The sequence below is a fragment of the Rhagoletis pomonella genome, unplaced genomic scaffold (assembly GCF_013731165.1).
Source record: "Rhagoletis pomonella isolate Grant_MI unplaced genomic scaffold, Rhpom_1.0 Rhpom_scaffold_00005, whole genome shotgun sequence".
Lineage (NCBI taxonomy): Eukaryota > Metazoa > Arthropoda > Insecta > Diptera > Tephritidae > Rhagoletis > Rhagoletis pomonella.
The window spans coordinates 19,807,502-19,822,177 of NW_023458559.1; the positions used below are offsets into that span (position 1 = coordinate 19,807,502).

General features: G+C 33.3%; 1 protein-coding gene across 3 annotated transcripts in view; it reads right to left on the reverse strand.

Annotated features, from left to right (window-relative positions):
* Positions 1-245: 245 nt before the first annotated feature.
* LOC118738757 overlaps positions 246-14,676 on the reverse strand; it is a 367,494-nt gene continuing 353,063 nt past the window's right edge. For all 3 annotated transcript variants that reach the window (XM_036469716.1, XM_036469714.1, XM_036469715.1), the window contains one exon: positions 246-1,301. In XM_036469716.1, coding sequence (XP_036325609.1) covers positions 646-1,301 — 656 coding nt within the window. In that variant the 3' untranslated portion in view covers positions 246-645. The remainder of the gene's footprint in view (positions 1,302-14,676) is intronic.

Here is a 14,676-nt window from a genome sequence, read left to right on the forward strand (position 1 = left end):
GTGTCGACCTCGCTACGACAGTTCCTAAACTAGTCAGTATCTACCTTCGATAAAATTTCTGAGGGATTAAAGTTCTTTAGAATAAATGAGAATCGGATGAATTTTTTGAAAAACTAAGCGACAGTATATGGTAGATTGATTTTAGTAATATTCTTTCATTGAAGTTAGATATTCATTTATTTAATAATTTTTATGCATATGTATGTATGTACATATAAATATGCATACATTTTATTTTACCTACATACATTTTAAAATACTAATCTTAAAACAAAACTTCATACTTAATGTATAAGTACATATACAATATTCAACAGGTCAATTATACTTTATATATACATATCGCACACCGTCTTCAAGAGAGTCACAACTCAAAATTTGGCATTTTTGAAATTATGCGCTAAAAATGTACAAAAACTGGAGCAAATTTTTGTTATAATTTGTTAAAAAAAAACTACGGTAAAGTCGCCCTTGCCCATATGATTATAGTTTTTCGCATTTTCTGACAAACGTATTATTTTGAGTTGTGACTCTTTTGAAGACGGTGTGCGATATGTACATATGCATGTACATATTAATGTATGTAAGTATGAATCTTTAGTAACAGTATCATTGTGTCAATCGATCCTTGTGTCCTACTGGTCCTCAATATAGAGATCCTCTATGCTGCAGATGCTGCATCAGGCGTGGGTCCAATATATGAGGTTCGTTGGATAACGTCAGCGTCGATGATGAGCGATGTATTTGTGGGAAACCCTCGCGGGCTGCTGCAGCGGCTGCGGCAGCTTGCGAGCGCAGCAAATTATTACGATTAACCTGACGATAAAGATCGACACCACGGGGGCGTGAGTTGCGTCGTAGGGTGTTATTAAAGGTTATTTGTAGTGACAGACGCTTCTGTGACAAAGCTGCCAATTGCTCAGGTGATAGCTCAATGATCTGTGGAGCATGCGGCGAGGGAACGGTGTATAGCGTGTTTGCATTATTAGAGTTTGCGTTGTTCCCCGCCCCACAAGTGCACGCGGAGTTGACTGAGATGTTGTCACCCTCGCCTATCACGCCGTTTTCCATATTGAATATCTGGTTTTCCTTAGATGTGTTGGCTGCGACAACTGGGTCTTTCTCAAATATCTTCACCACAGGCATGTGTGGCGTAAGAATTATGCCAGCCTTTCGGAATTCCTCCAAAGCATCGTCGTACGTAGGCAGTCCGGAAACGATGGTGTATGATGGAAGGGACTCTACCTCATACTCTGGAGGAAAGTGACGACAAATCTCACCTGGCTCCGGATTAGTGCGATCTGAAAAAATTAAAAAAAGTATTATAGATTAGTCATGAAACGAAGGCTATATTTGGATATAGGATTATTAGGGTACTTTCTTCTAATTGTACTAAAGAATCTATAGATTATGGAGACATCAGGTTCGATTGCCATATGAGGAAATAAATTATGTTATATTAAAAGTTTATCATGTTATTGCAATAACTGCTGAAGACATCTTTCGTTTGCATTGTTTTCTCTAATGCCAGTGTTCAAAATTTCCCTTTGGGTAATTAGTGGGGCTTTCCGGCCGACAAAATAAAATGTTTGCTCTTTCTGCTATGCGTTTCGGCGTACTTCAAGCCTTCATATGGGAGTATATTAAATTAGTATAACTATATAACAAAAAACATTGAACTAACCACTTTCATTTGACATCACTATCTTCGCCCACCTGCTCTTGTATTCTTGTTAGTTTTTTCTAAATCTTAATAAAAAATATCAGAAAACATTTACAAAATAAGCTAACCGATGACACATCTGATTTTTACGGTTATTTCTTTAGTGTATGCTCACAGGCATAGTACTATATTTTTTTGCTGGCTGAGTACCTCTTGAGCCTATACTCTATGTTTGCAAATAAGTTTGCTATTTTTGAGTCGATAACGTTTGAAGCCCATTAAGAAGGCCTTTATTACGACTCAGTAAAAATGTTTCATTTCAGACGATTTTATTACAAGCTTTTATTTAACTTGGCCTTCCCGCGGAAATTTCCAATCGATTTTAAACTAACTTCCCGACAAGGTAGAGACTTGCCAAAGAACGTAAAACCACTATAAAATTGTTAAAGCTGCCGGCGGTAGTAAATAAGAAGTATAGTTGCAGGCGCTAGTAAGGAAATCAACTTCAATAGTGTTTAAACTGCCAAACTGTTAAGTTTTAAGCACCTTTGTTAAGAATTACATTATTTGGTTTCCTTACACAGGGAGTTATGGAAATATAGATACACAATAAAAGCCAAGCATAATTCATATGCATGCATCTTAAAAGTGTACATACATAGGTACTTCTACTATCGCGCAGACGAAAAAAATTTCAGTTAGTACGATCAGGGTTACCAACTATACTTAGCTATGAAGTGCCATATTGAGGATAAAATCATGATACAAAAAAGAAGGTAGTTTCATTGTCACTTTTCGGACGCCATGTTAACTACCTGACAATTAAGCAGATTGTGACATTTCGTGCTGCCATACCTAGTCGTCAATAATCATTTATTTATTGTGAAAAAATTATTTACAAAATTAAAAGGAAATTTGACTTCGATCTGAGCAATAACGAAAATGGAAATTCATACATCGCCATATTTGAAACACAACCACCCAAGTTTTTCTTTAAATCAAAAGACCACTAAATATGTTGTCCACCGCAAAAATTTGTTATTATTAAATTCATTTATTCCAAAGCCAATCACCGAAAAGGATTTGGATGTGCTTTACAAACGTTAGCCCCAGTAAGGCTTTAATTTCGGTGCTTCATGATATAAGAGATAATATAGTTATGGACGATAGGACGTACTCTCGATTGAACTGGCTCCCAGAGGTTGGAAGTAAGTAGTTAGAGGGTAGCCCAATGCCTTAAGTGCAGCTTGTCTGTCACCGCAGACATGTAAACTTATTCCCCTCGACCTATTTTCCACCACGTAGTCCATGGCCTTGAGGATTGCAAATACCTTAGCCTGGGATGCCGAAGCATACTTCCCAAGAGAGAAGTTAATCTTATCCCCATTAACTCCGAAATAGACCCCAGATCTTGACACAGAATCAGTTTTGGAGCCATCAGTGAAGATTCGATTATGTGTGAGTCCGGGCTCAGTGCTGGTATTAAACCAGCATTCAGCCTCAGGGAACTCAACATTATAGAATCTCTAAAACAAAGGTAGTGGTGGCGTACTACCACCCCGTGGCATTGAAAAGACACGAGTGCTCAGATCACTGCCGCTAACAATTTCCGCCTCGCCCCACTTAGTGTTATACCGGCATCCGTTTCTTTTTAGTCTGCAAGTGGCCTTTAAGTAGGGCTGCCAGACGTCCCGGTTTTCCCGGACATGTCCCGGTTTTAGACTATTTGTCCCGGTGTCCCGGTCCAACCTTAAAATGTCCCGGGTTTCGTGTAAGTGTCCCGGTTTTCGATTTGATTGCACAAATTTTGCATAAAAATGACTACACTGAGAGATAAAACGCGTTGTAATATTAAGAAAAATTTTATGAATTTACTGGGGGAAATAACGCATAGTAAACATGAATATGTTTTATTTGATTATCGTTTTAAAATGTTCGTATTTAAAAACAATACTTTTATACCACGCACACGTGGTGTTGAATCAAACTGAACATTTGAATGCACATTTACATGTCTGGCTGTAGCTGAGTGCAGGAAGATGCTTGCCACAATTTGCTAATTTCCAGAGCATCAGGATTCAATCCTTTTACAGGCAGCATGGAATTTAAATATATTTTTTTAACTTAATTATGAAAAAGCATCCGTTAAGTGCAGAGCGCTTCATTTTAATATTGGCGTATTTCAATTGAATAATTCTATACTAAATACTAAAATGTATTACGAGTTGGGTTGGTGCTCTTTCATATGCGGATTTTTTTTTTAAATTTAGCACGTTTTGCACAAGCAATAGTTGATGATTAATATATGTAAGTATTTACCTAAATACGTTAAAATGACATGCGTAGAGTTTTACAATTATATTAAGCAAAAGCCAGAAGTTTTGAAAAAAGTTCACAGCAACGAAACAAATGACTGATATTTTAATGTTACCTTGTATATATATACTTCTTTTCGTGAAACCTAAATAACTTATAAGTAAGTAAAGTGCAAGTCTGAAATTACCAGAAAATTTCGTTGATTTTTTGCAATTATTTATTTTTTGCTGACAGTGTCTTCCACATACACAAAAATGTCGAACATAGTTTGTATGGAAGAAACTCTCAGTAAAAACAATACCAAAAATCAACTAAATTTTTATGGGCTGCAAAACTTCATTTTTTAAATTTTTATAAAAAAGTCTGAATAGAAAGTTTCGCATATGTATGCAAATTTATTGCATTTTCCCGAGTTTTGCACAAAGTTTTGAAATTTTATTTTTATGTTTTCTGATGTATTTAGTATAAACTGTATTTTTATAAGGAAGAAAAAAGGTACATGCATTGTGAAAAATTCTCTGTGCTTTAGTTGTGATAAATTGTTTTGTTATGCTGGTGTACGTTGTAATGATCTCATGATCTCATGTTTTTATGTTTTTGTTTTTGTTTGTCAAAATACAATTTTACTACATCCTTTCGTACATAATTTTTGTCGAAACAAAAGGGAAGGGAACGAGAGGCCTCTCCCCCCTTAAGTGTCCCGGTTTGGCAACGGAGATATCTGGCAGCCCTACCTTTAAGGCTTCCCTACTTATGAGTGATGGTAAGTGCAGCAGTGCATCCATAGCAGCGCCACACGGCAGGTATGTAAGCATACTTCCCACGCTCTTGAATGAGAATCTGCTCCACCATACCACTGACGCATAGCTAATTATGGGTCTGAGGTATAAATACACAGGATTACCTATGGTGACACACCCACGTTTTGCCAAAGACCTGTTTACATTGCCAAAATGCTGGCAATTCTTTAGAAGTTTTGGGTTCCATGATAGATTTCCACGATGGTTTTGTATACAGAATTACTTCTAGATACTTCACTTCAGGAGAATTCTGAATTTTGGCTCCTTTAATTGTGAGGGAAATGACACCATTCAACCCTGGTTTCGGATCATGCTTTAATGACGAAATATCTAACAGTTTTGTTATGTAAATATATTTATTTTGTTTAAAATAAAATAAAAAAAAGCTTTTTAATAACATTAGTTATTATAAATGTGGAAAACTGGATTTTATTTTATTTCTTCATCTCTGCACATCGATATTATTCAAGGGATCTTTTAAACGCTTGAGAAAAACGTTCAAATTTGATTATCGAACACATAAACTTACTATTTTTTATGTAAATTTTACTCTTTTATTAAATTCTAAATATTTAAAAGAAAATCTCCCCTCTCAAAAAATTTCAATGTGGCAAAGCTATGCTTAATGTTTACATCTGGAGAAATGTCAAAAATATGCTATATAATCAAAAAATAGTAGTAATGAAACTACCTTCTTTTTTGTATCATGTAAATAGAAAATTAAAAGTGCCAAAAAAGCTGTAATTCTTTTTAGTTCTTCTTATTTAGCATTAAAATTACAAACACATTCCTAAAACAAAAGTCCAATGCAAAGTAAGACAAACCAGTTGTATACGCTATAGAAATTAGAAAATTTTAGTTGACAAAAAGAAGTACACGCAAAGGATTTCACAAAAATGAATGGAAATATTATTATTTTTCAAAAGTGCCAAGTTGAAAAATTAAGTGCCAAATCGAAAAATTAAGTGCCATTTGAAGTAAAATACGGCCAAAAATGGCACGGTTTGAGCCAAGTTGATAGCCCTGTGTACGATGTGTTTCTTCTGAATACTGTTAAGGCGATGTGGATAATGCTGCATAGTCGTGTGCCATGGGATGGTAAAGGTAAACGGAAAATAATTATCTATAACTAACATACCGAAGTGTCAAAAGGCTTAGACCCAATTTCGGATGGCCTACTTAAGTAGAGATTATTGGTTAACTTTCACTATTAATTTTCAGATCATATATTTAATCTGAACTTAATTGGCCAATATTGGTTATTTAAATATGAGATATGCAACCCTGGGTTTGTTCCAAACAACCAAGATTGATTGGTAGGTGGTTCAATCAATCCCACCAAATCCCACCAAAAAACAATCAGCTTTTCAGCACAAAATGTAAACAAACAAACAAATGCAATAACAATTTCAAGGAAGAAGCAGCAGTGCTGCCAATTGATTGGCATATTTTAATAAAGTTCATCTGAAACCCAACGAAAGCTAAATGGAATTTAAACAGCAATCCACAATTAAACTTAAGTGCCGTTTAAATATTCATTTGAAATTGGCCCTTAGAGCCCGTTGTTCAATGTCTGATTAACAAAAATCGGAGGTAGAAGCTCCGGTTAAATACAACAACTGCTTTATCGATCACATGTTATATGCATGATGTCGAAATCTTCGATAAAGATGTACTGGCGATAGCCATACATTGAACAACGGGCCCTTAACTTAGATGAAAATGCTTCAGTTTAAGATAGACTTTACATTTAAAGAACTGTTTCTATTTAAAGCAACAAACTAAAATCTTTATAAGCGCTGTTTTCTTTATATAAATCAAAAAAAATATATAATGTAACAAAAAAGTATTTTTTAAAAACAAGCTCTTATTTTACATGTGCAATCAAAGGAATGAAATAAAATAGTGTAACAAAAGTTTTTTTAGCAAAGGATTTTTAAAACTGCACTAAAATTAATAAAATAAAATAAGTTAAGCTTTCGTCAAAGTTAGGTAGGCAATTATTGTTAATCAGCTGAGATATTCGATATCTTCTTCAATTTCACAATCTCAACACGGGTTTTCTAAAGGAAAATCTACTATGACTAATTTATTGGAGTTTACAACTCATGTCTCAAACGGGTTTAGAGAAAATGTTCATACCGACGTAATATACACCGATTTCAGTAAAGCTTTTAAAGCAAAGTTGTCACTCGTTACTCATCCGTTAACTCGACCTAATCGGCTTTCAGCCCAGTCTTTTTCAATGGATCTCTTCTTACCTCTCTGATAGAACACAAAAAGTTATTGTTAATACATACTATCTTTAGCATATCCAATCAGCTGATGAATTTGATTCTGTAGTTGAATAGTTTTAGATCTCGACACTTAACTAACTCTTGTTTCCACTACTCGGCACCAAAAAACTAAAAAAAAAAGTTCCGTATGTCATGGGGACTGAGCCCCCGTGTCGGTAGGGCGTAAATTGAGGGTAAAAAACTATTGGGATTAATTAATTAATTAAATCACTCGAAACCTAATGCATGGAATTAAATGCACTTTCCACGAATGTAGAGGTCTAACTTAAAATATAGAAAAAATATTAGAGAGTTGCCACCTGTTTGAAAATTGTACTTTAAGTAAATTGACAAGATAAGGTAATAATTGCAATATGGCTATCAAAAGAAAAAGGTTTAAGAAGGCTTACGGCCGATAATATTTTTGTGGAAGGTTGCCTCCTGCTTGAAAATTTTAATTTAATTTATAAGATAAATTAAGTATTACAATATGGGTATCAAACTAAAGAGGTTTAGGAAAATTTCCTGCCAAAAATATTTTTGAGGAGGGTTGCTACCTGTTTAAAAAATTTAATTCAATTAATTGAGAAGATAAGGTAAATATTAAGTTAATACTCATTCATTCATTCTCTATTTAATTTATTTGATTTTGCGAACGATTGCGCATATCCACGGCCAGGGGCGGCGGAAGACGTGGGTATGGTGGGTAATTACCCACCTGAAAATTTCTTAGAAGAAAAATAAGTCCAATTTACTTTATTGTGCAACAAACACTTAACAATACTTGTTAAGACAAATATATATTTACAATGTTTTACAATACTTACTTGGCTTCTTCAAAGCTTTGCTTATTCGCAACTACGGTTGCCAGACGTACTGATTTTATCAGTGCAGTACTGATTTTTCAACTCTTGTACTGATTTTATTCATTTCTTCAATCAGTATGCTAATGTCCTGATTTTTCAAAATTTGTACTGATTTGTACTGAATTTTCAATTCAAACAAAATACTTTAAGATTTTCTTAAAGTTTTTACATAACCTTGGAACTTCCTTAAACTGTACTGTCAAAGTAAGAAGAAAATAACTTAATTATATTTGACATTTTTCAGATAATGTTTGATATGTCCAAGAAGTTAATACAACAAAAAAAGGTCAATCCTTTCATGGGCATATCGCAGGGTCGTTACATTCCAGTTGCGATAATATGATGGATCTTAAATTATTAAAAAATAAGGCTGACGTTTTTTTGTCGAGTGTTGTTAGTTATCTCGAAAATAAATTTCAGCTTAATAACAACAAATTTGGATATTCGAATGGCTTTTGCTCATAACTTACAATTCTTTTTTCACAATTTACTGACCTTGTAAAAGAGTTTTGCATACAAGACATAGAGCTAGATACTCTTTTCAGTGAATTCTTAGTCTTTCAAAGTTTTTGCGTAGTTGAAAAAATTTATTTAAGCCATGAGGAAATATAGATGAAGTTCTTTAATTAGTGTTGTTTTTTGTAATACCGAGGAGAAGCTCGGCCAAACACTAACATATGTGTAAGCGCCGATCTATTATTATTATTAATACCACACACACTCTGAGAGTAACCGATGATTTCCCGCATAAAAAATCTGGCAACCCTATTCGCAATTTAACTCGTAGCTTTTTGTTTTACAAATGAAAGTTCTCGTTATCGAACATTCCCGTCCTCTACTACATAGAATCATCTGTCCTTCTTTTCTGTTTTGCTTTCACCTGCCATTCGTGTTTTCAGTATTCGCCACAATATTAAATATGGACCGGGACGCTTTTAAGTTTTTTCGAAATTCGATTAAATGATAATTGGCATACTATGGACGAATCTTCTGTTTTGCTAATGTCGGTAAAGCCAACGAATTATTTTATGCCGGACAAGGGAACATTTTCAATGTCATGGAAAATCGTTCCACAATACAATTTTTTCAATTTAGTCTAATTTATTTTTTCTAACAGTAATAATTAAATTTCATCATTTTGAAAAAAAAATAAAAAATATATTCACATGTAAATGCATCAGCAACTTTTACCTACATTTTCTTTCATCATATCGATGATATTGTTCCATCATTGTGAATGATTACAATAATTCACAATACAGATATGCTACTAAAAAAAAAAATGTATGCGGTCAAAAAACATTTTTTGGAATAAAACTCGTTTGATCTTTCAATCGATATATTTGTGTTTGATTTACACCAATTTTTAAACAGTTTTGTGATTTCGCGACACTTTTAGACTTATAGGGCCCATGCCAAGTGATAGAAAAGTACTCTTGATAGTAGATTTTTTACAGATATGAGGTGAAATTTACCGAGCCGGCAGGGCTAGTGAAAAATTTGGCAGCAATCATTATCAAGCAGAACACAGAAAAACGAATGTATACACATAAATTAAAAGATAAAGATAAAAAATGGTCTATATAATTACTGCATTTTATTAATTGCTAACTCGCTGGTCTTCTTCTGCAACAACTGTCAAAAATGCTCAGCAGTAAAAAGTTAAGAATTGGTACAATAGAAATTTAAAATGTGCTCACCATAGTAAAAAGTTATTTCACCATAGAACTTTTCTACCAATTGGCACAGGGCCAGTTGTACGAAATTATTTTTCCCAGATTTGAATGTGTCAAGTACATAAATTGGTCTCAAATCGAATCATTCTGTGCGAAGTTTTGCAGATGAAAATATTATAATTGAAGTTCTGAAAATCTTAAAACGTGACCATTTGAAAGAATTACTAAACAATCCTTCACATTCTCTTCGATCAATTCAAAATATCCTTTTTGTTACACAATCGATTCTACCTCGCAAGAGTCTCAGGAAGTAATTTTAAATTCAGATGCGAAAGCTCCCAGCTTTAAAGAATTTTATGTATCTCACAATAAACTTGACGAATCACATCGCAACATGCTTATCAATACCATTGTCAACTATTTCATCAACATAAAATGTCGAACATAGTTTGTATGGAAGAAACTCTCAGTAAAAACAATACCAAAAATCAACTAAATTTTTATGGGCTGCAAAACTTCATTTTTAAAATTTTTATAAAAAAGTCTGAATAGAAAGTTTCGCATTTGTATGCAAATTTATTGCATTTTCCCGAGTTTTGCACAAAGTTTTGAAATTTTATTTTTATGTTTTCTGATGTATTTAGTATAAACTGTATTTTTATAAGGAAGAAAAAAGGTTCATGCATTGTGAAAAATTCTCTGTGCTTTAGTTGTGATAAATTGTTTTGTTATGCTGGTGTACGTTGTAATGATCTCATGATCTCATGTTTTTATGTTTTTGTTTTTGTTTGTCAAAATACAATTTTACTACATCCTTTCGTACACAGATTTTTGTCGAAATGAAAGGGAAGGGAACGAGAGGCCTCTCCCCCCTTAAGTGTCCCGGTTTGGCAACGGAGATATCTGGCAGCCCTACCTTTAAGGCTTCCCTACTTATGAGTGATGGTAAGTGCAGCAGTGCATCCAGAGCAGCGCCACATGGCAGGTATGCAAGCATACTTCCCACGCTCTTGAATGAGAATCTGCTCCACCATACCACTGACACATAGCTAATTATGGGTCTGAGGTATAAATACAGAGGATTACCTATGGTGACACACCCACGTTTTGCCAAAGACTTGTTTACATTGCCAAAATGCTGCCAATTCTTTAGAAGTTTTGGGTTCCATGATAGATTTCCACGATGGTTTTGTATACAGAATTACTTCTAGATACTTCACTTCAGGAGAATTCTGAATTTTGGCTCCTTTAATTGTGAGGGAAATGACACCATTCAACCTTCTCCGAATCCTGGTTTCGGACCATGCTTTATTACGAAATATCTAACAGTTTTGTTATGTAAATATATATTTTTTGTTTAAAATAAAATAAAAAAAGCTTTTTAATAAAATTAATTATTATAAATGTGGAAAACTGGATTTTATTTTATTTCTTCATCTCTGCACATCGATATTATTCAAGGGATCCTTTAAACGCTTTAGAAAAACGTTCAAATTTGATTATCGAACACATAAACTTGCTATTTTTTTATGTAAATTTTACTCTTTTATTAAATTCCAAATATTTAAAAGAAAATCTCCCCTCTCAAAAAATTTCAATGTGGCAAAGCTATGCTTAATGTTTACATCTGGAGAAATGTCAAAAATCTGCTTTATAATCAAAAAATAGTATTAATGAAACTACCTTCTTTTTTGTATCATGATTTGGAGTTAAGTTTGACGGTTGTTTGATTACCAATAAAAATTCGAAAAAAAAATATTCAAAATCAAGTTTTTGTGTCTCAATTTGTTTTGTGCGAATGTCTGCTTCATGATATTAATGCATACGGATTACTTAGAGTCTTCAAAATGTTTAGTTGGTATGTACTATTTATCTCTGCGTACGATGAGACCTCATAGAAAATAACTAATTACCGCCTTGGCCTCTTTTTTGGCGGGCAGACATGCATACAATTTTGATATTTTTTGATAATTTTTAATTTTTAATATTTTTCAGAACATAAACTTTTTGAACGTTCGCGCGTCAAATGAAAGCTTTTAGGTCTTTCAGATTGGTCGGAGCAGAAAGCTTTCTGATACAACTCTGCGCTGAACTGGTTTTCAAACGAGTTAAATGATTTAACTGGTTCAATTTTCCAACAACAATTGCGTGCGATTTAACTTGTTTATGAACATGTTTGGTTCATTTAACTGGTTCAAGCCTATTTAACATGTTTAGCTCGTCAATTTGAACGTAGTATAACGGTAAAAACAAATCAAAATATGAACAGTTTTACATTTTACACTTCTTTAAATTCTTTGACCCTAGGTGTACAAGTCTACTTATCTTTGCATTTTAAGTTCCAGAAATCGGTGCGGCAGAAATCGTCCAGCGGATTAAGTACGATAACCTCAGTGCGGTAGAATTTTGCAGCACATGGCAAGCCTGTGCCAATTATAGAATCAATCTAATCCAGCAAAAACTTCAAAAAACTTCTATAGCATTATGATACCAAGATGCGATTTACAAACTTTTATCGATGCGTTAATGTATGCTTTAAATCGTTTCAATTATTTATTGTTGAATACCCTACAGCAAGTTCCAATTTTTGGGCATTCATTGAAGCATACTTTTATAAATTTTCTAAGTCGCGCGGGAAAACAAAACCCAAAATTAATGTCTTGATATAAGAGCTGGAAGAGTGAAGTGGCTACTGAATTTACTTTACTGATTTTTTTAATCAAATTTGAATTTGCTACCTAGTCAAAAATAAGACTTATTTAAAGTGTTCATTTTCCTCAGTACTATACATACAGCTATCCACAATGAGATAGGAGCAAAATGTTAAGACAAGTCTCAGCTAATTCTCTTAATTTTGCATATTTCGTTATTTATAAAAAACTTTATATAATTCCACAATTTAAGGAACTTTTTCAAAATTAAAACAAGTAAGAGCAGCGCTGTCTTCGGCTATGCCGAAGGCTTCATACCTTTCATGAACATCTGCAAATTTTACTTTGACAGATTACTGCTTTTGAATACATCTGCATACATCGATAGAGGAGTTACATACTTATATAAAAAATCGCATCTAAACGATCAGAGGTATGGAAGATATACTTTATATGACACCAATCTAAGTGATTTTCACCGCTATGTGATCGGTATGTAAACCGGTAACACAATTTATTGGGTTTAGTTTCGTACATAAAGGAGATATATGGCAAAAACTGGTATCTGAACAATCAGTGCTATAGGAGATAAAGCTTATACAGCATAGATTTTGACGATTTTCTCAGTAGACTTTGTATTATTATTTATAAAATATCTTACGAAATTTATCGGTTTTAGCTGTTCAAATAAAGGAGTTTTACAGAAAAATCCCGTATCTGAACAATCAGATGTATGGAAGATATATGTTGTAGTCATCCGATCCTTGTTATTTCCCCTGTAAGTATTCTGTTAATAATGAGTGAAAATGGTGCGGAATTTCATGTTCCTAGCTGCATAAATGGAGGAGTTATGATAAAAGACCTCATATCATACCATACAATCAGTTGTATGGGGGCTGCAGGTTATAGTGACCCGATCTTTGTTATTTTCGCTGTAAGTCTTCTGTTGATAATGAGTGAAAACAGCGCGAAATTTCATGGTCCTAGCTACATAAATGGATGAATTATAACGAAAAATCTCATATCTGAACAATCAGTTGTATGGGAGCTATAGGTTATAGTTACCCGATCTTTTTAATTTTCACTGTAAGTTTTTTGTTGATAATTATTGAAAACAGTGCGGAATTTCATGTTCCTAGCTATATAAATGGAGGAGTTATAACGCAAAATTTTATATCTGAACAATCAGTTGTATGGGAGCTATAGGTTATAGTGACCCGATCTTTGTAATTTTCACTGCAAGTATTCTGTTGATAATAGGTGCAAGTATTGCAAAATTTCATGTTCGTAGCTGCATAAATGGAGAAGTTATAATGAAAAATCTCATATCTGAACAATCAGTTGTATGGGAGCTATATGTTATAGTGGTCCGATTCTTCCGGTTCCGACAAATGATTAATACATTATAAAAATACACCCACCTACCAAATTTGATCCGGATATCTCGAAAACTGAGAGACTAGATTGCATACAAACAGACAGACAGACGGACAGACGGACAGACGGACAGACGGACAGACGGACAGACGGACATGGCTAAATCAACTCAGCTCGACGTTCTGATCATATAAGTATACATTTTCATGGGTCTATCTCTTTTTGTTCTGGTACTTACAAACATCGGACCAAAGTTATAATACCATTTCATGCTCATGAAAGGTATAAAAAGATGCATTTTTGAAAAATTACCCAAAAGTTTTGAAATTTTTGTTTAGAATTTTAAGAAAATATCAGAGTACGCAGTTTTGTAGCCTATTCAATTCTAGTATAAGAATGTAAAAATCTTGAGTTTCTGATTTTTAGCAATTTTTTTTCGAAAGGTTGTTCGGTATTTTCTTCGTATAAAACTTGCAAAAATTTATTTTTTGTATTGAAAAAAGTTCCAAACACCCGAAAAAATCGTAAAAATCGGGAAAATTTTTCAGACTTGAGACTTGCATATTATTATACCAAAATTGAATGGAATACAAAGTTGCATACTCAGAAACTTGCTAAAAATTCTAAACGAAAAGTTCGAAATTTTTGGGTCATTTTTCAAAAATTTTGATTTTTTTTAATTTTGGAAAAAGTTTCTTGAATTGATTAAGACATTTTTAGTTGTAGAGTTATATAAAGTTTTTTTTTAATAACGAAAATACGAAAAATTAAGAGGATTAGATGAGACTTGTCTTAATATTTTACTCATATTTCATCGTGGATTGGTGTACTACATATTATCATTATAAGATGTTTTTTTAACAAACGAAGTTGTTATAAATTGTTTCTTAGTTATGTTATTGAATACCATATATGTAATACTCCTATATTGGCAGTAAGAGCTAGTACCGTCCGAAAACACTACAGTACAGATATATCAATAAACACGTACGAAAGAAAAGGAACAGAAACATTTATAAATAAACATGTACACAACACATATACAAAAACG